At 44.2% G+C, this 25,293-nt stretch overlaps 1 protein-coding gene and 1 long non-coding RNA gene across 7 annotated transcripts in view; both read right to left on the bottom strand.

The window, feature by feature from the left end:
* Positions 1-4,164: 4,164 nt before the first annotated feature.
* Positions 4,165-25,293, bottom strand: part of ASIP (agouti signaling protein) — a 70,609-nt gene continuing 49,480 nt past the window's right edge. For 3 of the 6 annotated variants that reach the window (XM_090020890.1, XM_090020889.1, XM_090020891.1), the window contains 3 exons: positions 25,096-25,157; positions 14,846-15,037; positions 6,394-13,410 (listed from right to left, as the gene is read on the bottom strand). In XM_090020890.1, the coding sequence (XP_089877016.1) occupies positions 13,243-13,410; positions 14,846-15,037; positions 25,096-25,157 (422 nt within the window). In that variant the 3' untranslated portion in view covers positions 6,394-13,242. Of the gene's footprint in view, positions 13,411-14,845; positions 15,038-25,095; positions 25,158-25,293 lie in introns of all 6 variants that reach the window. The other 3 variants (XM_090020893.1, XM_090020888.1, XM_090020894.1) reach the window with 2 other exon arrangements.
* Positions 19,834-24,815, bottom strand: LOC149856561 (uncharacterized). The gene is made up of 2 exons (XR_016438387.1): positions 20,552-24,815; positions 19,834-19,934 (listed from the first exon to the last, which is right to left on the bottom strand). It is a non-coding gene; the product is annotated as an uncharacterized LOC149856561 (long non-coding RNA).

The following is a 25,293-nucleotide window of genomic DNA, read 5'->3' as shown; positions in this document are numbered from 1 at the left end:
ATCTACCAGATTCATGGCAGGAGCAGGCTGTGCAGCAACTCCTTTAATCTTGATGGTTTCCCCTTTGTGCCCCCCCCCGCCCAGCTGATTGGTAGAGGGACCCCGCTGTTTGTTTCTGATTGGCAGCCAGGGAAAACCTGCAGTTTTACATATGGCACTGGTTTTGCTGCTCGCTCCTGATTGGGTATGGGGCCCTGGTAGCCTTGCTGTTTATTGCTGACTGGCCAGGAGGTAAAAACAGCACCATATTTAAAACAGTGGTTTTTGCCTCCCCACTGATCAGGAGTGAGCAGTAAGGGGGGGGGCATGGTGAAGCCTGCAAAATTGGCAGGGATGCCCCAACACAGCTCACTGATTACTCCTGATCAGCGGGGAGGTGAAAACCGCTGTTTTAAATATGGTGCTGTTTTTGCCTCCTGGTGTGTCAGCAACAGACAGCAGGGCTGCCAGGGCCCCTTAGCTAAATCACTGGTGAATGGCAAAAATGATACCATATTTAAACCTGTGGCTTTTGCCTCTCTGCCAATCAGGAACAAGTGGCAAGCAGTGGGGCTCCTCTGCCAATCACTGTGTGCATGTGTGTGGGGGGAATGCACAGGAGAACCTTCAAAATTAAAGGAGCCACTGCACAGCCCACTCCCACTGTTAATTAGGTAGGTTCCTACACATTAGCCAATTTTCTTTTCAGCATCTTGGCCTAAGTCTGGCAACTAGAAATAACTTCTAGGTAAGCACCTTTTTTCATTCCTTTACTAATGTTTGTGATATTGAGTCAATATCTTAGCATATAAGTACTGTAAAACAGCCAGCCTTTTAACCTTTGGGAAACTATACTCAGAAATCAGCTTTGATGGAGGGAACTGGCTAGATAATATGAAAACTTTTCAAACCCAAATAGCCCTTGTTAATGTGTTCACTGTCTTAAGTATTTCTAGTCTCTGATTCTGAACACCATCTGTTAGTATGTTTGGAACAATCAAATTTTATAAACATCATCTCTCCTGCTAATTTAGCAGATCTTGTGGTTTGCAGGTTGGATACTGATCCCCTTGCTGACAAATCTTTCTACTTTGTCATTTTTAGGAACATACATAATTAGGACAGCTAAATTACTAAACCATATGGCTTTGCTTAACTAGTGGGCTGTTCCAGGTTTATGCTGGTGTGACACCATGGGGCCAAAACCTAAATTCAGGTAAATTGATACCAATGGAACAGTGTGATTTATACCTGTTGAGGATCTGACCAATTAAATTCAGTGGGGGCAAATTGGGAATAGTGCAGTAATGAATCAGGTATCATAAGTGAATTTATTCTGTTTTTCAGCTCCTTTAATCATCTGTCAATAGGCTCTTCGAAAATGTAAAGAACAGAGTGAGCCTTCCTAGATTTAGGCTGCCACTTTAAGTCCATATAGTTTTCCTGCAGAATCTATCACTGAAACTGCCTTCATCTAAACTAGATTTAAGAAGGTCTTGCTAGACATTAAAAAGATCACATGCACTGCACTGCCATGAATTTGGCTGCTATGATGCAAGTCAAACCAGAATATAGTTATAGTCACTAGAGTGCATTGTGGAGTAATTAATAAATCCTGATGAGTTATTCAAGACTTTAGTATAAATTGCCCGACTGCCTGCAATTCTAAGAGATCAGTGTGTCTTACGTTAAGTTACAGGCACATTGTTTTCTGTGATATAATCATTCTGTTTTCTAATCAACTGAACCAAATTGGTTTTATTCTTTTCCCCTTGCTTTTAAAATAGCCAATAAGTATCTTATATTGTGTTTACTAGAATACATCGCCTTTAGAACAATGTATTTCCACTGTATGGTTGGTATCTGAAGACCAGACAAATAGGCACAACGAGGCAAGAACTGTTCAAGCCTTCAAGGTCCAAGCTCCTTCTGATTCTGGCCCCTGACAAACTGTGGCAGTGCATCTTGGGTTGCCTGCCACTTTAAGGGATCTGGCAGGTGCCTGATTAGAATGGCCAGTTTAGGACCCAGCTTATACAGGGGGAGGCAGCAGTTTGCTGCTATGGCGCAGGGACATCCTGGAGGTAAGGGCAGGAGATATGGGGGTGCCATGGAGGCTCCTTGGTCCTGGGCATGACCTAAAACTGCACCCTGCCAGGGTAGGAAGGCTTGATGGGGCTGCCTGTGTTGAGGCAGTTTCAACTAAATGCCAGGAGGGCCGAGTAGGGCTGAACTGTGAGAAGGCCTGAAGACCAGCGCAAGGGCCAGCCCCAGGAGTAACTAGTTGTAAGTATCATAAAGAGACCCCATGTTGGGCTGTGGTGTAGAGTTGCCTGGCGAGCAGCTTGGGGTAATGCTGGTCTAAGGCTACGCCACGTAGAGGAGGGGAACTTGTGGGAACTAAAGTTGCTGTGTGGTGGTAATAGGGAAAGAGTAGCTAAGTCCAAAAGGCCACAAGGGGTTGCTCAAGTGGAGCTAGGGCAGTGGAGTGTGCCAGGATGGGAGGTATGCAAGAGGCCCCTGTGAGAGCGGGGCAGAGCGCAAGAGGCTCCCTGTGAGAGGGTGGCTGGAGTGAGTGTAAGAGTGAATGGAGCCCCATTATGGACTGAATTTGCCCCAGCCTCAGGCCAGGGGAAGTAATCATAATCTGGGTGCCATCTGTGAGGCGTGGGCTGTGGTATAGGGAAGGTTCGAAGACGTGGATAACACTTCCGGCATTGGGGCAAGGAATGGACAGCCTCCCCGCTTAATAAATCAAGTAAACAACCAGACTGTGGCAGGAGAGACAGGGCAGACTGTCCTAGGCAGGTAGGCTTGCTGCTTTGGGATCTGGCCACAAAGTTGCCCTTGCCACACAGACACTCAAGTAAAGTTGCAAAGGGAACCGATGAGGGATCCCAACAATCATGTTTCTTCTTGTGCCACACAAGCATGGCAGGAGGCACAATTGTGGGATCCTGCATCAGATCCCATCCTGCCATAATGCCAGTGCAAGGGGAGCCCAAACTCAGGCTTCCCTTGCACTGGCATGTAGCAAGCTTGGCTTCCTGTGCTCTCTTGGCTAGGAATCCTACCTGCTGATCAGAACTCCCAGCTGGGGGAATGCCCCATACACTCCCAAGGCTGGGAGTCCCAGTCAGGTGGGGGCTGCTCCTAGCCTCTGCAGCATATAGGAATCTTGAAAGGCTCCTATGTGCTCCAAAGGCTGGGCACTGACCACATGTTCAATTAGAGGCATGATAGAAATCAGGCACAAAGTTATTAAATGTATTTTGTGTAATAGGTTTTTCATTTATTCTTTGTTTTATCATGCCATTAATTGATTGAACATGCAGCCAGGTCACTACTTAAGACCAGTTAATCTTGTCTTAAGTGTAACATCTGTCAGGGGGCACTGATTTATTGGTGATTTACTTGTGGAATTTCCAGAACATGAACAGCACTGAAGACTTGACTCTTCAAGCTGTGGACAGAGGACAGTAAGGCTTGATTCTCCCCTGCTTTGTACCTAGTGTCTTTATTTATCTCTCTGCCAAGTCTGTATAAGGGAGAAGCCGATCTGAGTTTTTACTCCTGGTGGTATTTGGTTTCTTCCTTGCATGGCTGTAAATGATAGCAAAGAGTCTAGCAGTGGAGAGTTGGGCTCATAGGATATGCAATACTTTTGTAAGTTTTAGCCGTCTAAGTCACACAGTGACATTCTACTTCACCTTGCATAAGATGACATCCAGGCCTGCCTCACATATCTACAAAAGCAAGATTACAACTCAGAGTATAGACCTCAAGATATCACTGAACTTATACACTTTATCCTCACACACAACAACTTCAGTTTCAATGTCCAACACTTCCTTCAGACTATTGGCACAGTTATGGGCACCAGAATGGCCCCACATCAAGAACTGCACCATTAAACCCATACTATATCTAAGATATGTAGATGGCATCATCATTTGGACTGAAAACCTGCAGTCTCTGATTGATTTCTGTAACCCAGGCGGTACTCCAAGAGGTACCCCCTCTCCAGTTGAAGGGATCAAAGCAGGTGCACAAGCGCTGTGGGAGGTGTAGGGACTCACCTCCCCCTGTAGAGCAGAGTCAGACCACCAATGGGGACTTAACCATATACCTTTTAATGAGAGAACAGTACTGGGAACATAACCAGTATAAACCAGGGGGTATAGGGGACACTACAACGCCTGAGGGGGCAGGATTCAACAAAGGTTAGACACTTACAATCATAGACATATTCATCCAGTTGACCAAAGACAGGGTTAACCAAAATATAAAACACAAACAGCAGAACAAACAATACTGGTTGGTAAAATATAAAAAGCACAAAATACAAAATGTCAAATGACAAGGAATATAGGGCCTAGGTACCTGGATGGGGAGAAAGGGGTAAAACACAATGGCCCTTTTCCACTGCAAAAAGAATTTCTCCCTATTAGTTCACTCACCCCAACTGGGACTTGAACTCAGCTCTCCCACATGGTTGGCAAAAACTCTGCCATCCAGCCACCAGTGCTGGTACTGTGACTATTTAGTAGGGGTCTTGACCTTCCAGGAGCCCCTGCCTTGCATCAAGCTGCTTGGCCACTTACTGAAAGAGCTGGGAACCTCTCAGGTCACTGCTCAGATCCTTGCTGGAGCTGGGGAGCCTCTCCTGCTGGCCACAGCCTCTTGTAGGCAATCCTGGAGCCCAGTGGGTAGCCTCCCTGCCAGCCACATACCGCACTGCTGAGAGTCCAACTGCTGCCTGCAGGTCCCACTCCTTCAGGTTCTTCTGGGGCAACTGCTCCTGCCCTGCTGGCCCAGCTCTTTGAAACTCCTTCCTTACAGTCCCTCACTGAGTCAGCCACACTTCCCCTTTTATCCCCCTCCAGGTGACTCAAGGGGCCAATCAGGGCACATGAAGTGCGAGTCTCTGGGGCCTGATTGGTGAGGAAAGGGAATCCCAAGTCCTCCAATCATCTTTTATCCCTTCAAAACCTCTGGGCTAAGTCACTGCCAGCTAGCCTGTCACATTTCTATCACAAATTCAACAATCATCACCCCTCCATCAGACTATCTCTTGAATGCTCCAACAACAACATTTCCTTTTTAGATACCATGATCAATATCCAAACCACCATAAACCACAAGAAATCCATGGGCCAACGTACATAGCTATACTGAACCAGCAATCATCCTAAATACACCGAAAAAGCTGTAATTTACAGCCAAGCTTCCCAATATCATTGAATTTGCACTGAGGAGAATACACACAATTGTCACCTCACAAATCTCAAAAGGGCTTTCACACAACAAGGATACTCCAGAGAGAGAGATCACATTTTTGAAAGAGCCACCCAGATGCCAGATGAAGAACTGCTTCAGTACAAAAAGAAAATCCCCATGAATTGCATACTATTAGTTATGACACACCATCCTTCCCTGGAACCTATACGGAGAATCCTCAAATAATTGCAACCCATATTAGAAGAAGACCCATTTCTTATAGAGATCTTTCCAGAACCACCCATCCTAGCCTTTAACTAAGCATTGAACCTTGCTAACCTCTCCACCTGAAGCACACTTTATATGACCCAAACCACACCAAATGGATCCAGACCATATTGGACAAGACATGTAAAATCCGCTAACACACCTCCACCATTCCCACAATAACTACACCCCACAATGAAAGCATCACCATTCCTAGATCTTACACCTGCACCTTGAGAAATATATCTCATTCAGTGCACCAAATGCTCTGGTGGAAAATATGTAAGAGACACCAAATGCATACCAGAATGAATGCACACTGAAAATCCATCAAAGAAAAATATCTGATTACCTGTGGGTGCCCACTTCTCAGAAGACAATCACTCCCTGTGATCTTGCAGTTCTAATCCCTAAAGGGAACTTACAAAACACATTTCCTAGACAAGCCTATGAACTTCACTTCATAAATCTATTGGATAAAATATCATGAACTCAGTATAGACACTGGATTTATGACATATTACAACCTGCCTGGCATCTAACATACCAGGTAACCTGCCTTTAGCTGACCACTGGCATTCCTTCTCAGTTTTCCCTCCCTTCCCCACCTCCTATCTTACCTTTTGTCTTCCAGACTTCCACTCATTTGCATCTTCACAGACTTCTTGTTTACTTTAGCTTCTTTCCTCCTTGGAGAACTCATAACAGCAGCAGAGTCTCCCAAAGCCTGAAGAAGGGTGTTTGTGCCCAAAAGCTTGCAGATAACATTTTTTCCAACTACTTAGTTGGTCTAATAAAAGAGATCACATCTACCCAAAGAACCGTTCCTTCTATGGCTGCATTTTTGCCGTGCTCAACTTAGTTTGTTTTACGGCACATACTCATAAGAGCCAGGTCTCTCAGAGGTATCTAACTGGTCAGGATAATCAGTCCTTCCTGACCACTGCACATTTCTTTGGAAATACAACAGTCTTAGAATAAAAATTAAATCCCTGTGCAATTGCTAGTGGACAGAGGTGTCTTTCAGGTGATGTTCTTGCACACTAATTTAAGCAAACCTGAGTATAAGAGATATAGTTCATCCAGAGAAGTCCTGCAGAATTTAATAGGGATGAAAACAAAAGCACTGGAAAAAAATCCTTTGAATCATCTAGAGATTGAGATCCTTTCTGCAGGTTTTCTGAGTCAACCTGTAAAATTGTGTAGCAGGGATATTAAACTCAGTAAGATGCTCAGACATTTTGTAGCATCCTGAATCTAAAGTCCAGTTCTCATTTTCTGTTGCATTCTGTAGATTTCAATGTCAGTTTCAAAGAATACTTTAAAACCATGGCTTTAGTTTCATCTCTATGTTTTCTCCATAAGGCAATGTTGTGTGAACCCATATACACAGGCATGCAGTCACTTTCCTTGATTGAAGAACAACATTTTTGGCTGCAGTACAGATACAGGAAGCACCTTTAAACACTTTCCTGCTAATCAGGCTGATTATCAGCATCTGTTTCTAGCCTATGGGTGCAGTTGGTATCTGTTTTATATTATTGTTTTGATTTTATTTTTTCTGAGCTGGCTCACATCGATCATTCTCTCTCTTTTCTCCAAAACATTTTATTTCTGTCAGTATTTTTTAACATTCATAACATCTGGTCTCAAACTCTTATTTGACCTCTTTTCTGGCAGTTAAGACATTTGCTTGAGATCATGTCTGATCTGTCACACCTGTGACATTTATGGACAAGGTGAAAGATGACACCCCTCACTGAATCGTTCTCTATCGCCTTGCAATAAAAGTTCTCTAAGTCCACCAGGAATGTAAGGCCTCTTTGGAAGAGAGGGATGGTAAGGAACTTCTCTCATAATATACAGATTTGTTCTGAAAAGCTATAAAATAGCTGAAAAGAATAAAGGCGAATTCGATCACTTTACTTGCTTTAATTTAGTGCTATAAATATTTGCTTTCTAAATGAAAGTTTATTTTTGTGATTTGAAAGACAGCTTTGTAATAGAAGTCACAGGAACACTTCTAAATCATTTAAATACAAAAGCCATTTAGTTCTTCCTTACAGCTTTTACTGTCAGATAAAAGAGTTCCATAGCCAGAGATTTGCTAAACACATTTCCCCATGGCCACTCTACAGGATTCTACGTGTAGCTCTCTCCCACCCTCTGGTTCCAAACAGGTCTCCCAGCTGGCTTTGTATGCGTACTCAGCGGATGAGTAATGGGGGACAGTGATGTGTCTGGCTGGTGAAGGAAAACAATGCATTGAGACTATCTATGAAAAAATGGAAGAATTTGCAATGTATTCCAACATTGGAGAGATGCTGAGTCTGAACAGAATCAAGTTTTTGTTATCCCAGAGCACTCAAACAAGGCAGAACTTTTAAAGCTCTGTACCGCATGGGATGGGAGCATGAACTATAAATACGTGTTAGCTTCACTGTGGTCAGGACTCCAAATTATTGTTGGTGTAAAATTGCTTAGCTGTGGAAAACCTCCAGGGTGAAAGAAGGAAGAACACAGTGACCAACTCTAGTTCTTATTTCATATTGTTTGACAAACTCTGTATAGTTCAGTAGACTGTCATACCTCTGTTCCTCTGTGGATGGAGCATTCTTCCTGCTTGGGCCACAAAAACACTACGGTCATCTTATTCACATCTGGAAGAGTTTTTTTCCTGCCAACCCTCCTACAAAAAGTGTGGCTATGATGATAATACTGATGTACTTAGAATATACTGAATTATTTTTATTTCTTTTCCCAGTTACAATAAAATTGTGTTAAGTTTGAGAACCTCATCAGTAATTTAGGCTAAAACAGATTACAGGAATGTTGCAATTATCCACAAACAATTGGTGCAAGCCCATGGAATTAAGCATTAACTCTGAACTCAGTAGAAACAAGTAAGCGCACAGTTAGGGAATATAAAGATTCAACTGTGAAGAGACTCAAACAATTTACCCACTAGAGAGAATTCACTGATTTAAATACGGTGTAAATATGCTGTGAACAAATCCAGCTTCTGAGGGAGAAATATGGGTTTGGTGTGTGGTGCTTTTGTTTTTTCATGTATAAAATTTCATAGACATTAGGGCTGGAAGGGACGTCAGAAGATCATCGAGTCCAGCCCCCGACCCCGGGGCGGGAAGTCAAAAAGAACCCTACTGCTACTTACTGTACCTAAGTAACTCTGAGCCTGGACAATCCTTCCAGTGAATAGAGTACCATACATGACTTCATAGCATTGGAAGGCCCAGGAAGTATACAACTTTTAGGGGGTAATATTGAAACCCAACATCTTAATTGGTCATAGGTGTCCGAAATAGCTGCCCAAATTGTAGTAGGTAATGAGCATTACGGTACGGAAAGGCATTTATAATGTTTTTTACACCATAAAACAGGGCTCCCTTAGTGTCTACCTAAGTCACCCTTTGGGCTCCTCATTTTGGCTATGCTTGGTTGTTCCTTCCCAAATTGGCTTGATCTCTTCCTCTGACAGTGGCTTATTTCATATTTCAAAAGCCTTTGTTGTAAGTATTCAAGAGGCACTATCTCCTCACCTGCAGGGGGTGTTTTACCATGGCTCTGTTCACTCCCCTTCTGAAAAAACCTTGAAGGATGCAATGGAAAATTGCTGTTTCTCCTGTCAGGCTCTTTCACACAGTCCCCAGCTATAGCCAGGGGATCTGGTGATACATTTGAGGCTACTGTAACCTTCGGAATGCTTATGCCAAATAACACTTTGTCCCCATTAACACTGAAAATGTATTTCTTGAACCCATGATTTCTCAGTGCCAAACTAAGGTAGTCTGAGATGGAGGCTACAGTATCAACTTAAATATATACAGGACAGTAGATAGCACCTGGAAAACCTAATGGGTGTTTTGGGTACCCCACCCATTGAAGAGATGTTCCCACAGTTGGGTCAAGTCACACTTCATCTGTAGGCAGTGGCAAGAATTCCATTGACCTCAGTCAGCAGAATAAGGCTGTGTGTTGGGACTTTATGTGAACAATCCCTGTTCTTGGCTTCTCAAGGGATTTCATTGAGTTATCTTGACTTACAGGGTCCAAGGATCTGACTTTACCTCTCTGTCATTTAATAAACTTTATCATTAATTTGTTTTCTGAAAACTTCACATTTAATTCTGTTAGTTTGATCAGTGAACCCTTCAAAATGTGGCTGTTTTTACTCCCTTGCTTAAATAACCACTTATATGAAATACAGGAAGCAAATTATGTGAGTGTATTTTCTGCACGCTAAAAAAATGCTTGTACAATGTGAATGGCTGCTGAAAGAGGAAAGTCATTCAGGCCAATAACAATTTCACAGTATTGACTGTTTAAGATAATTTGCACCAGACTTGACAACACATATTCCTTACTAAGTTACTTGGACAAGTGACTTGAAATAATTCCATAATACTTTCCTAATCAATTCCATTTATAAGCAAGTTAATTAAATTGGGTAATAATACACTATGAAAAAGCTTTGTTACTATATATGTAGATACACATACATACATGTACCCAGACTCTTGCATCCAGCTATATGTGAAAAGATCTTTTCCTTTCGTGAAGTGCATGACAGTTGCTATTAACATCAAGGGAGTTACTCTCTGTAAATCCTATCGCTGAATTTGCCTTAATAATTTGCAATTCCATTAAAGGTTCTTGTGCTTTGATACCTCCTGATAACCACAAGCCTGACCTGTGGTATAGTAGTTAGTGGCAAATTATTGTCAACAGAACAGTAAGACAGCATGTGAAAGTGAGGAAAAGCCCACAGAAAAAAATGTAGGTTTTCTGACCAGCTCTATATTTTATGGTATAAATCAACAATAACTTTTTTGATGGTTTTTCCCACACCAACACGTCTAGGAAAACTTTCTTCTCCTTGTTGTAGTAGTGGACATTCTTTACTTTCCATTTTGTGTATCCTTTCACACAAATGTTCTATTTCGTATTCACAGTCCTTTAACTGTTGGGGATGCAGTGGCCATTAACGTGCATCTTTAAGTTGCCTGAGGGGATATTGTAGACAGATATCTTTTTACTTTCTCCTTTTACTTCCAGGCACCACTAAAACTCAAGTGTCTTTAGCGTTTTTGTTTGGAAGACTGCTTTATGTAAGCAAAAGGTGAGAAAGATGACAGCTCTAGCAAAACTTTAAAAAGTTCCCAGAATCAGTTCAGATGTGCATCCATTTCTCTGAAATGTCTCCATAACTTGGGCAAACAGGCTTTTTAAAGTAGATTTTTGGAAGATTTCTTGTTTCTGCTGGGGCTGGAAATACTATAAGGGCAAATTTCTCATGGTGCAATGGGGCCAGATTCTGCAGTATACTGAAATTGGTATTGGTAGCTTTGGGAACTCAGCATCTCAGGAAATGCTTACCATGCCACATGATCAGCCTTTGATGGTTTTATATTCAGTCCTTATTAGACTTTAATGGCCTGATCTTGCCAATATTTTAGGACTTCAGCAATTCCAATTCAAGTGAGGAATTTAATTCCAGCCAAGGCACCGCTCACTTGAACAAGAAGGTATCTATGCAAGAAAGGCACTCTGTGCTCTGAAAGGTTCCATGTGCCCATTAATATGGTAGTTATATATGACAGTTTTATGCCAGTCCATTTAGGAATGTTACAGGCTAGATCCTGTCACTCATGTTCATATTGAGAAGTATCTTATTTTGTAAACCAGTTTATGGCAGAATAAAATACCATTCAACATGAGTAAAAGGTTGGTAGGGTCTGGATTATATCTTCAACTGGTACATCTATGAGAACCCTCTTCTCTTGCCTTTCCCTCCCATACCCAAATTGTTTACAGACTCTTGAACCCATATGTCTGATTACAAGAAACATCTATCAACATTTTAACAGAATCCAACCTTGCAAGATTTATCGCCACAAATCGGTTGTGCAAAGGAGAAGGAATGCACACATTTTTTTTCTGTCATTGTTTAGACTCCCTTGGGTTCCTCTCTCTCAACTTTATGGAGGGAGAGACTGACACTTATTTGCTTCCTGTCAACATCTGGCCCATCTTTTGCTGGGCTTTAGACTGAGGCAGTGGGGGGAGAACAAAATGTTTGAGCAAATATTAGCATTTATATGTGAGAGAATGTCTACATTTTTTGAGTCTTGTAGCCCTCACCTATGTTTAGAAGTAAGCAGTTAAAATGAAGTAATGATTCCAAGTTTGGATGTAAATAGAGAATGAGAGGATGCAAGAAGGCAACTCTTGCCCATATAACCACAAACCAAAATTTTGAAATGGCCGAGAGCCATAGAACACAATACTTCTGATGTGTGCATGCATAGAGTCAATGATCTGTGTGGCATGTCCCAGGTCAAGTAATAATTTGTCATTAAATGACCTCTTAGAATAAATAAAATAAAAAATAATAAATGGACAGAGAGAAAAATAGTGTTTTTATTTAGCTATAATTTCTAGAGATGCATTTAAATTGTTGGGAGCTGCGTGTGAGTCATGGGCCATAGTTTGGCTACCCCTTAACTAGGCTTGCTCTTGGTAATGGTAGGGAGAGTTTCTAAGCTGGCCAAATGAGGCTGTTGAGTATCATTACAAAAAAAACAACCTAGGAGACTGAGGTTATGGACAGACATAACTTTTAGCTGTTTTTACAGGGGAGTTTTAACCCTGAATGAGATGAGTTAAAATTACAATAGTTATGGTAAACTTATATTAAAATAAGAGCATGCAGATTTAACAGTTACATCCTAACACCTTATATCTGTATTGTTCAATATTGATATCATTGTTACATGCATTTATCTTTTCTGAGATCAAGAGCAAAATAACAGTTTCCCATATGCTGAACTGTAATTGGTAAGAGGTCCAAGAGCTTTAGGATTCTGAAGCTGGCTGTGCTGGCATTCAGATGGCGACCAGTGGTTATAAACTGTTTTGCCATACCTGGGAGGACAGGACCAAAAGTATGTTCTATCTAGGGTTTCGGCCTGGTCTTTATTACATGTCATGGAAGTGGCTACCCTTACAGTTTGCCCTTGTTAGAACCAGGATACAATGCTGCACAGTACAGTGCTGTCATCAGGGGTGACTGGTGCCTCCTGAGTCTGGGGGGCACAATTTGTGGGTTGGCCTGAGGGTAGGCCAAAAGCTCTATATCCACTCCTATACTTATGTGCCGTGGCTTAGTACCCCCCCCGCCCAACATGCCACCAGCCCAAGCAGTGCTGAGTTGGGGGCCAATCTCAGGGGAGGCATGTGCCCCTCCTACCAGTCACCTGTGGCTGTCATAGTAGGCAGGTCTAAAGGTCATTATAAACACACTTGGTCCTCAACTGTACTCACAATTTCTATTTTAATGTGGTCAGTTTCATACTGTAAATGGATTTGAGAAATCAGTGCACATGCTATCCCATTTTCCTGCTGGTTCTGAGTCTTGATTACGCAGTACTACAGCATATGATAAAATTTTGCATTTCAGAAAGAAATAAAATTCCTTCTTGACATGCAACCAGTTCACCTTCAGTTCTCTGGTGAATACCCCTTCTGTCTCCATCTCTCTGTCCCTGTACTTCATGTACTGACTTGTTTACAGAAGCATTCACTCCATGAGATAAAACCAATCATTCATTCAATTGTAGGGAAGACAAAGCCAGCTAACTAGCCAGCTTCAAAGGCTCTCTGCTTTGCTTGCAATACACATGAGACAGATAGTTTGAAACATATACTGGAGAGGCTAATGAGAGACAGAGTGCCCCATGTGCTCTTGGTTTTGGTTTAGCAGTTTAACCGTCGGCAGTAGCAGACAGTCTGAAAAATTCGGCAGTGGCAGAAGGCACAGAAGTCACAACATGGGTTAGAGTACGGCTTGCATGATTTTGAAGTAGCCACACAATTTGCAGGTGTGGGCCTGGTTTCAGGAGACCTTTTCGGTGCAGTCTTTTTCTGCAAGAAAGAAATGAAACACAACACCAATAAAGGTCAAGACTGAATAACTGATACAAAACTGAACCTTGGAAATATTGGCTTCAGGCTGGGGAAAATTTCTAATATTATGGCTGGAATCAATAAAAAATAAGTAGTCAACCTAATGATCCTGAACCATACAAAATGTTGGCTTAAGATGAACTGGACAAGAATGGACAGAGCCCTTGAGAATACAGCGTGTGTGTGGAGGGGGTGAGGACGGGGGAGTAATTGTGCATTGGCAAAAGGCTGGACCAGATGATCTAAGAGTAGCTCATAATATTTTCCCATTTCTGTTGCCTATTTATCTGAAGATCTCAAATGCTTTTCAAACATGGTGAACTGAATCTCAGGTTTCTGCTGCAGAATTTTCATTTTATAAACAGGGAAACAGAAGGACTGTGAGGTGAAATAACACATCTAAAATCACACAGGAAGTCTGTGGCACACCTGCAAATGGAACACAGATTTCTTGACTCTTAGGCCAGTGCTGTCACCACAAATCCAGTGGTCATCTCCGTTGATTTGTTAATTTTTTAACCATATTTTCAGAGACCTTCTTAAAATTTATCTCTCACTGCTGTAAAAAACCCACCACCATGACAAAATATTTGTGCATGGAAATGAAATAACTATACATACCAACAGGTAGTCAAGAACACATTCTGTTTGAGCACTGAAGCTCTGTTTCGAAGCACAAGTAAGTGAGTAAAAAAGAGAATAAATCCTTTAGAGAACTGTAGAAATGAAGTTCTCTATGAATGCAGAAAGTTGCTGTGAGTGCACTGTGTATGTGGAGGGGTAGCTGGGATTCCATACTACTAGGATTAGCACTGGGCGTTTGTAGATGACACGCAGTTTCCTGTTTCGGCTGCCGCAATTGTGTTTGTGTTTGCACAATCTACCGCTTTAAAAATCTTTTCAACACTTTTAGTTAACCGTGCTCACTGAGGTTTTATTTCCCGGCACTCTGGCTTAGCACGCCCGATGGTGTTGTGCACACTGAGCATCTCAAAACATATCAGAGATGTGTAATTGCTTTTCTTCACCACCAGGCAGTGCTGTGCTTTTTCTTTAGCCAGTAGGTGGTACTGTGAATTTATTTTATGTGTTAACCCCTCCCTCTCACTGCTCAGCTGATCAGGTGTGGGTTTGAGTGAGGCACAGCTTTCAAAATATATTATTTTAAATATATGTGGGTAGGAAAATGGCCGAGCGAGAGCAAACCTGTAGTGTGCAACAAGTGGTAGTTAATTATTCATTGGTAATTGTTTTCCCACCTGTAATGTATATTGTCCCTGAGTACCCACCACTCGTGCCCCCTACCTGCCCTGCCCACCGGGTTCATAACTGCCCAGCACTGCAGCATCAACAGAAAGGTAAGTTTGTAAAGTTTTGAGTTTGCTACCCCTACCCTAAGACTTCCTTGAACGTTTCTCTTTTCAAACCTTCCTATTTCAAACAGTTCTGTCTCCAGAACCATGGTAAATAGTCCAGGTGGTTGCTGCCTGTCAGATGCACCATTTAACATATCCCCTGGCCCCCCAGTTTCATGTCTTCTTTCTTCCCCCTCTCTCTGAACAATGCAGCAAGTCCTCTGATCAATCTGGAGAAAAAAGAAGAACAAAGAATGATAGTGCTTAGATTTTGTATAGATAGTTTTATAGACAGAGATAGATTTTGTATAGATAGAGTTTATGGATAGAGATATAGAGGTATTTTGTATAGATAGAGATAGCTTTAATATTTAATATTATTATTTATGTATAATTTCCTTACATTATTATTATCTATTATTTAATTTAAGAACTGTTACTTAGTTTGTCTTTTTTTATTTTGATAAAAAGTACCACTTTTCCTGTTAATAAAACAGTAGCACAGTGACAAGCAGGTAAGCAGACAAGAAGGCATGTATGGACCTTTATTGATGATGATTAGCAACTCTTTCTTGTATTATAATGCATGTTCTCCCTGGGGGGGAGGGGGCAGGGAGTGTCCCCCCTGGAACATCTTCAAACAGAATTTTTTCTGCCCATCCATCCCTTCATCCCTCCCCCAGCTTTCACACCACAGCTGACTGCAGGGAGCCAGGTAGTGAAGGTAATGGCAGAGCAACTTATTATGGGACGGTCAGTGTATGTGCTGGTAGTGTATGTGCTGTCCCCCACCATGCTCATTTTCCATCCAGCACCAGTGCCCCCCACCTGCTGCTGCTGTACCCAGCACAATGTTCAGTGTGGAGCACAGCAGCATCTCCAGAATGGTAAGTTTTCAACAGTGTGTGCCCTTAACCCTTCAATATTCAAACCTTCCTATTTCTTCTAATTCACATTTCCATTCTAGAACCACGATGATTAGTCAAGGTAGATGCTGCCTGCCAGACCGTCCCCCCAGACTATATAGTATCCCTGCTGATACAGAGGTAATAAATGTCCCAGTGACCTCGGGGGTGGGGAGGAGGTTCAGTGGGCAGGTAGTTTTTTGACTTTTGTTGGTTCAAACCCCTGTTCTTTTTTCTTCTCCTCCCTGCAGAACACTATGAACCTCAGAGATAGAAAAGTTACAGTATTGACACTATCAAGAAGCCACCTTTTTTTGTTATGGTTATAAAGTTCAGAAATTTGAAATTGTGTCCAGTGTTTTTTCTTTCACTCATTTGTAGGTGGACTGTGTTTTGGGAGTGGGTGGAGTCGGTCAGTTGGGAGAAGTGCTGGCTGCTCCTGTCCTTTTCAGCCTGGGGATCCTTTGCATGTATGCAAGATGATTTCACAAATGACAGGAGGTCACATGAATCACTTGCTGTTAACTGTAGTTTATAAGGTAGGGTATTTATGGAGTCATGGCATTATTGGAAAAATGGGAGGTCCTCCACTGCTTTCTTTACCTGCAACCCCAAAGCCAGGATCACCTTGTTGTAAGCAATAGTTGTCTTGTTGTCCCCCACCCCCTCTGCCCGTCCACTCCAGAACTGGACACACAAGAAGAAAAAACAGCAAGTGGCAATACTTGGCCAGGCGTGCATGCAGGGAGCTTGAATGAGGGCAACTCTTCTGTGTAATGGTTGGCTCCCCAATCAATCAATCAATCAATCAATCAAAACACCATCTCCTATCAATCAAAACATCATCCCCTCCCCAATCAATCAATCAATCAATCAGGAGCATGTACAAATCAGTTTTTCCTTTCTGCTCTTCATTTTTTCACAATAAATTAAAATGCTATCTATTTTAATTGGGAAATCACAATACAGTTGAAACAGTATAGATATTTTTGTTTGATTAGTATTGATCAGTATTACTACTACCAAGTGTGAAGTAGTGTAAGTGTGTGTGTGTGTGCGCATAGATAGGCTGGGAATTTTCTCCCACCAGAAGCAGGGTCATATTTTGGCTCCAGCCCTGGGGTAACAGGCAGGAGGGAGAGGCCACAGCCTAGGGTGCAACAGGGGGGATGCTTGGGCCAAAGTCTGTTCAGAGTGTGCATGCATGGCTTGTGAGGGGTGATACACCACTTACACTTTATGGGAACATTACAAGATACTTACAAGTCACCAGTCACGCATCTTCTTGCATCTCAGGAGCACAAAATGATGATTGAGTTTTGAGAAGAGGAACTGCATCAGTTGCATCAATTTCTCCCCATTCCTTCTCCTCCTCCAGATAATCTGTGCTACTCCCTGGAGTGGAAGGGGACACTGGCACTGGGATCAAGTGTAGGGTGACTTGCTCTTCTTCTTGGCAGTGCCTGTCTACCAGGAACACAGAGCAGTCTCTGTACTCCTCTGACATGGTCATGGTACAACTCTGCCTCTGTCGGTGTGCTCTCTTCCTCCTCAACCCAGTCCCAAAAGTCAGCATACCTGGAGTGTCGCCCTCATCCTTGGAGAGAATGAAGGACAGCTGGTTGTAGAAAAGAGCAATTGTGTGCCCTGCTCAAGAGCGAGAGTTCACATCTTTGGCATGGTAAAACGCAGATCTCAAGGCCTTGATCTGGGTCCAGTTACGATTGTGCCTTTGAGCCTGCATTTCTTTTGCAATGGTGACATAAACAGGCGTATTCCTCCTATTTTCCAGACTGTCCATGATGCTTTGCTCCAAACAAATGTCAATTAAGTCCTGCAGTTCTTCCCAGGTCCAGTTGGGTCCATGTGTGTTGGAGGTATCAGCCTCCTGCTCCGAGACCACCACACTGCTGGCCTTCACTTTCTGAGACATGGGGAAGCAGCTCATGGTCAACAGCAAGTGATTGTCCATTGGGCCACTGTCCATTGGGATGGCTGGCCAATGCCCAGGAATGTTACCATGTTACCAAAATCAATTCAAACTTCCCCTGCCTGCTTGTGTTTTGGCTTGTCGTCTCCTAGTTAGTTCCACAATGAAGGCCTTTTTGTTATGGCTGAATAAAATAATTTTATTGCAGAATCACAGTCTGTTTTTGCAGACCTTGGAAATGTATTTAGGTGGCTGGTCCAACGTTAAGAGAAGAGGACTATTGAATATGCCTTGGCTGACTGAAGGGATGTTGGCAGGAGCTTACATGCCAGCTCGAGCTGGAACCAGAAAATATCATGGCATTTGTAGTGGCAGCCTGCGTGCTACACATCTTCTGTGAGGCCCGCAGAGAGATTTTCAGGGAGTCATGAGCTGAAGAAATGCAACAGGCAGTGGCCAGACAGAGATGTGGCCGGGCAGCAGTGCAGGGACGAAGGAGATATCAACAAGGAGAAGCTGGTTGACCAGCACTTAAGAATCATAGAATCAATGAGTGGGAAGGGACCTAGACAGATCATCTAGTCTGACCCCTGCCATGGGCAGGAAGGAGCACTGGGGGTGGGAAGGGTTATAAGACCCCAGCCAGGTGCCTGTCCAGTCTCCTCTTGAAGATCTCCAGGGAAGGTGAGAGCACCACCTCTCTGGGAAGCCTATTCCAGGCTCTGGCCACCCTTACCGTGAAGTAGTTCTCCCTAATATCTAACCTAAACCTATCCTCCCTCAGCTTGTGGCCATTGTTCCTGGTGACCCCAAGGGGGGCCCTGGTGAACAGACTTTCCCTGAGTCCCTGCTGGTGGCCCCTGATAAGGTTGTAGGCAGCCACAAGATCCCTCCTCAGTCTCCTCTTGCGGAGACTGAAGAGATTCAGGTCCCTCAGCCTCTCCTCATAGGGAGGAGAGAGTCCTCTTGTTCTGGGAGTCCACTTGTTCCAGACTTCCTGACAGCAACTAGCAGTGCTTTTTCTTTTCAGTACAATAAGTTCTTTTAAGATAGTACAATAAATTCTTTTGAGATTTATAACTAAACATCTGTGTCTGTCTGCAGGGGTGTGTGGTGTAGCAGATGGGGGGTGAAGGGGAGGACGAGCAGGGCAGGGGGCGAGGTGATGTATGTGGTTGATGCTTGGAGGCTGGCAGTGGTCAGGGGGGCATTCATTGCACACCAGCACCTACTGTCCTGTGGGTGGAAGGGTTAAGTTCATTGGCCAGGGGGGCACCTGGTGGCAGGCATGGGAGATAGGGGGGGTGAGTGAACAGTATGAAGTGCACCTTAGGAGTGTGACCGGTGGGGGAGGTCGTATTCCACCCAAAGCTCAACAGCAACCTCATTTACATTTTTTTTGTACTTATGCACCCACCACCTTTTTTTTAATAAGGCTTTGTAAATTTTGTAATTATGTTTTGCAATTTTTTTGACTACTTATGTGTGGCATGTTTTATTTCTTCATTTTTTCTCTCTTCATGGGGTTGGTTTGGAGAGGTGATGCATGACCACTCCCACTGGTCATGCAGGCCAGTGATGATTTCTTTTGATGCAAATTTTTGCTTGTAGTTTCACAAAAGAAAGGAGTCAGTCAGTTACAGGAGTCATTGTCTTTCAACAATCCATTACTGTCTTTATATGGTTTTCTTTTCAATAGCAAAAGCAAGAGTGAGTTACATTTGTATTTACATTTGTATTACATGGTCTACATGGTTTACATTTGGGTTACATGGTTTACATGGGTTACAAATGTACTTACAAATGTTTACATGGTTTACATGGGTTACTAAATGACCTCCCTGGTGGGACATAAAGTAGTGCATCATGGCTATAACAGGAAGGATTGACAGTGGGTGACCTCCTTTTTCTTCTCCCAAGAGGAGGAAACTACACATTGGTCAGGAAGTTTAGAGAAAATGACTGCTAACTCCAAAGATTCTTTCCCTAAATGGAAATGTACATATAACTGTGTGTATAATATAATTATTATATTATAATTATATTCTACTTATAATAAGTTATATTTATTATAAGTCTATATAGTATAAGTCTATAGACATCAGGGTACATACAATATACGTTTCTATATCAGTCTATGTAATAAAAGTCTACTATAAGTATAAACACGCTATACTATGCAATAGCATACTGTTTGAGAGAATGCTGAATGAAGTGTCACTCAGGCTCTTCCGTTTCTTCATCTTCTCTTCCTGCTCTGGGAACAGCATGCAGCTAGGAAGGGAATGGTACCTAAAAATTGAAGGGAGGGCATCATAGCACAATAATATAATATGGTATAACATATTAACATATACTAAGAAATTGCCTATCAAGAATGATGGCGGGGCAGGTGGGGACAACAGAGGCCTGAGTCCGCCGCCCCCCCCCACTTCGGGATGGGGCCAGGGCCTGGGCTGTTTTCTTGCTCCTCTTTGAGCTGGGCCCTGGGCTGCTCCTCACCTCCCCCTACCTCTTCAGGTGGGGCCTGGGCCATTCCCCCCTCCCCTTTGGGCTGGGGCCTGGGTCTGTCCCTGCCTCCCCCTGCTCCCCCTGGCCCTGGCCCGTATCCCTGCTTTCCTTTGGGCTGGGGCCTGGACTGGTCCCCACCTCCCCCGCCGCTTCAAGCCAGGGCCAGGGCCGTTCCCTCTCTCTCTCCCCCCACCACTTTGGGCTGGGGCCATTTCTCCCCTCCCTTTCAGGCTGGGGCCAGGACCGCTCCCTGCCTCCCCCTGCCACTTCGGAGTTGTGTCCCCCCACCACGAACATCACATCACATCAGGGAGGGGTGGGGTGGTTGTGCCCCAGCCCGCTTCTCCATGTTACTGGAGAACTCTATATAACAAAAGTAAAATATAAGTAATACATACTACAGGATATAGTTCAGAGAATGCTGAAGGAAATGGCCTCTTTCTCTTCCAGGAGCAGCCACTATAGAGCTACCATGAAAGCGTAGAAAAACAGGATAGGATTTTTTATTGAAAACCAACATGTACCAGCTGCAAATAAAACATTCCAACAAACCGGTTTTACAAGAAAGTTGAAGTAAACAATCGACCCCCTCCACCCTCACTTACCAATGAATGCATAATGGTGCTGCTTTCTTTCAAGTCGTACATCCTAAAGCTGTGCTCATCCAGGGACTTGAAGATTCCCTGCACCCCAGTTCTGTGGCCTGCAGCCTTGCCGAATGTTGTATTGCCATTTTTTTCTGCTCCTGGTGTTTAGCCATGTTTCGTCCGCCTTCCCTCTCTTGTCAATACTATGAACATGCAGTGTGACTACTGTTCCCGAAATTTATAGGCCTTGAGCGGGGCAGGTTCCACCCCCTCACCTGGTCTCATTTTGGTGTGAAAAAAACCCAGACAGTCTGGTGCTAGGGTGGAAAAGAAGGCAGGAAAAGTGGCAGGAAGCTGTGCATGTGCAAAGTTTCTGGGTTTTGTGCCAAAGTTCTGGGGTCTGTGCAGGACAGTCAAATGCAAACCCCAGAGGCAGAGCAGACTGGCCAGGCATCAGCCCCTGTAGGAGATTTTGCAAAGTGTCTGGTGGCTTCCCAGGTGGATTTTGCAAGCAGCACAGGGACCGAGGAGACATCCTCAGGAAAGGCTAGTTGGGAGAGGCAGTGCAAGTGCGGGATTGCTTGGGAGCAAAGAATAGCAGTGCTTTTGTTCTTTCTTTTGGTTAGGTTACAATAAATTCTTTTACAATTTACATCTATGTCTGTCTGTCTCACCCCGTGGTTGGAAGGGTGCAAGTGGCAGGGTTGTTTTGGGGTGAATGTGCCCAGCTGCGGGATAGGGGGGACTTAGCAGGAGACTACTGGTGGGGTGGGGCTGGGGGCAGGAACTGTGGAGGCTGCTCCACATGCACTTCCTGCTGTAAAGCATTAAGAAAGATGTGTGTGGGGGGGGAGTGTAGATTGGTTTTTGGCTCCTCCTGATGGAATCTGCAGGGAATAACACATGGGACTTGCGTCGCTTGAAAGAGCATGTCGTTCAAACACAAACACGGCGCACCAAAGTAATCCAGGCTAGAATTTTAAAGGTGCGATTAATTAACAAGGACTAAACATCGTGTCATCTACAAACGCCCATTAACATCTCAATTAGTTTTAGTGTTTTCAGATTTAGTCGAAAATTTTCAAACGTATGTACATGATTTAAAAGCCTAAATCCCATTGACTCTATGGATGGGATTTTTGTTTGAAAACTGAACCTCACATTTGTGATTTTTGGAGGAAAAGGTTTTTTACTCTATAAAGTTTAATCCCAAGAATGTGTCCAACAGCTTTTGAGGAGGATTTTCAAAGGGGAGCAGAGAGGCAGAACACCACTGTCATGGGTCCACAGGCAACAACACTCAAAAGTATTCTCTGGCGCCCCTAAAGATGGGTGGTGGGGGAGGCAATGTGGTATGTTCTGGAGGCAGTGGCTGGTAGAGGAGGCTCCCTGCAGGGAGCGTGGGGAATGCAGGTCCCCAGTTGAAGCTGTGACTGAGGGGTGATTGACCCTGGGAGATTTTCACAGGAATTTTCAAGAGGGCCTTGTGGCAGCCTGTGCACAGTCAAGGACTCTGTTCCTTTTGTTGTACCATACTCTGTTATCAAAGCATTGATTGCATTTTTGTTCTTCTTCATAAGATATGCCTTACTGTTCCTGTTACTTTACTGAAGGGGCTGTGATAGCTACATCGTGATTTCTGGGCACATTACCCTGGGCATCCCTATTCAGCAGAATGGGGGACTAACAGGCTTTCATAAACCCTGGGTTTATTTCTGGGAGCATCCTGACACCATAGAGTTTTGTCACAACCACCTTTTCCTTCAGTTCATTTAGGAGCAGTCCTGACTGCCTTGCAGCTGCTATGGCAACATTTCATGGCATCTGACTACTAAATATAATCAGGCCTGATAGAGAGGCCTGTGCTTCCTGTAGTCTTCGAGACAGTCAGCAAAGAGTAGGAGTTCAGCAATATGCAGTATTTAAACATAAATTATCTCCATTCAGCCACTGAGCTCATTGCTGTCACTGCTAAGGTTAGTGCCCTGGCCAGCTGCTTCAGTAGGCAGCGTGTTAGCGCAGCAGTTGTCAGGTATATAGACCCTCTCAGACCCTCTCAGAGCCCCCACTGTAGCCACCCCTAAACTCAGTACCATTGCCCCAGCATCTAAGCCAGTGGCTGCCACAGGAGGGGGCTGCATTAACCCTCTGGCTACTAGCTGTGCCAACACTTGTCCTTGCAGAAGTGTCATTGACTGAATGGCATGAAGCTGACAGGACTAGGGGCAAGAGCCCTCAGTTGCCTTGCTGGCAGGGTCTTGCGTGCTGCTAATTTTATTTACTAGCAGCACATGGAGAGAGTAAGGTGGCAGCCCCTTTATTTTGGTGCCTAGGGCTCATGCCCCAGTCACTGCTAGTTATGCTGTTGATTGTTGTTAATCTGTTGAGGTGAGAAGACAAGCTGATACCAGATTTCAGGATCAATATTTTTGCATTTGCTTTTTCATCAGGTGGTGAGGAGTACGTGTGTGACTGTATGTGGGTGTATCTATACGTGCTGCTATGGTGCCATTGTTATTGCACCATCTTTTAGTACTTCTTTTTGGAAGTACTAAAAAATGGCATAGTAATAGCCTGTATTGCACTGTGCACACTGCACACGGTTATTTTTAGGCACTACATTGTCTATGGTGATGCATTATAATGGGGAACATGTTGCTATGGTGCCAGCAAAATATGTCCTGTGGGCTGGATTTGGCCCACCAGCCCATTCTATCAGGCCCGCAGAGCCCCTAAAAAATTTAGAAAATTAGTGTTTATCTGCTCCTGGCTGCCTGTGAAAGATGACAGGAGCCAGGGGCAGTAGGACCCAAAGAAATCCAGTGGCAGGGCCTAGCAGCAAGGCCTTCCAGGCCCAGCCCCCCCAACTGGAAGCCTCTGCCTACTGGAGGCTTCTGGCCTGGGACTGTGGGGCTGTTCCCACCTCCCTCTGACTGAGAGTGAAACTCAGATAACGGGGGAGTGGAGGACTGTGGGCAATTGCCCCAGTCCTTGGGGCTGGGCTGGCTCCTGCTGAGTTCCATAGTTGCTGCCATGCAGCCAGGAACCATGTGGTGCTGGAGTGCCATGGCAGCGGGCAGTAAAACAGTGAAAGTGGTGGCAGGTGATGGAGAGTGGGAGTGAGTGGGCATGTAGGAGTGCAGACAGTTGGGTGGGAGCACAAGGCCCATGCTAGTGTCCCGGGGCCAGCATCAGCAGGATCCAGAGCAGGGTGGCAGGAGTGTGGGGCCCGGGATGGCAGGGGCTTTATGGAGCTGGGCCAGGTTGTGCCAGTAGGGAGAAAGGGGAGCCAGCCTGGCTCCATAGAGCCCTACCAGCCTGGCCCCGTGCTGCTGCTGCTCCACTCTAGGACCTGCTGGTGCTGGCCCCAGGACACCAGTATGGGCCCTGCGCTCCCACACAGCTTGTCACTGTGCTCCTGCATGCCTACTTGCTGCCACTCTTGCCACCTGTAGCTGCCATTTCCCAGCTTTCCTGCCAGCTCACCAGCCACTCCAGCACCACATGGCTTCTGGCTTCATCGCTGGACCGTGGGAGCATGGGGCCCATGCCAGCACCCCAAGGCCAAAAGCGGGAGGAGTGTGTGTATATGTGCGTGTTGCATGCCTGTGCAATGATGGAGGGGGAGAGAGAGAGAGAGTGTGTGCATGTGCGCGCATGTGTGTGTGCATGCATGTAAGGTAAGTCCTACATGCACATCCCACTAAACAAATGCACCCACACCCCCCTTTGCACTGCCATACACACAGACCCCCACACCCACACCTCCTCACACACCCCAACCACCCTGCCCTCACACACCGATCCCCACAAACTCCATACCCACGCACACCCCACATATCCACACACACACCCACATGCTTCCTCACCCTACACCCCAAACAACCCCACACTTATCCCCCACCATGGACACAGCCATACCCTCCCCCATACCTCACATACCCACAAAACCACAGCTCCTACAAACGTATGCCCTTATAGCTGTCCTCGGCAGCTTGCCAAAAATTAGTAAGCAGCCCTCCACCCAGCATAACTATCTGCCCCTGTGCTAGTTCATGTTTGCCCTCTTTATTTAATTTACTTTGGTTGCAAACTTCACTAGGTGGAATAGAATTCTGCTCCTGGCATACTGCATTTTTTCCCCCTAAAATGATAAAAAATCATGAAATTATTTATTTCTGACTTTTTCTCTATTGTTACATTTTTACATATATTTAATTGATTTAGAATTATAATAACAGTTTTGTGTAATTATGTACTTTAGACTGAGGAGATAATCTGCTAAAAACACAGGATGAGAAAGGCATAAAAATATGCCATCATAATCTGACAACATTTGGAAAGCAATCACCCACCTTGGAAGAGATTTTCTTTTCTGCTTCTTTCCTACTTATCTTCCGGGATGCTTTTGTTAATTCTTGAAAAAAAAGGCACAGGAAAAGCCGAATTAAGTCAATTTCTCTCACAAGTTGTATTTGTCTCTTATGATAAACAATATATTGTTTTTATGTAGGAGTATACCAGAGATATAATTAGCAATTTTTGTGCCCTAG

Source organism: Crocodylus siamensis, chromosome 10 (genome assembly GCF_052110815.1).
Source record: "Crocodylus siamensis isolate JL-2025a chromosome 10, ASM5211081v1, whole genome shotgun sequence".
In the NCBI taxonomy this organism is placed as follows: domain Eukaryota; kingdom Metazoa; phylum Chordata; order Crocodylia; family Crocodylidae; genus Crocodylus; species Crocodylus siamensis.
The sequence above is the reverse complement of the archived record's forward strand: the minus strand, read 5'-3'. Positions and strand labels throughout refer to the sequence as shown.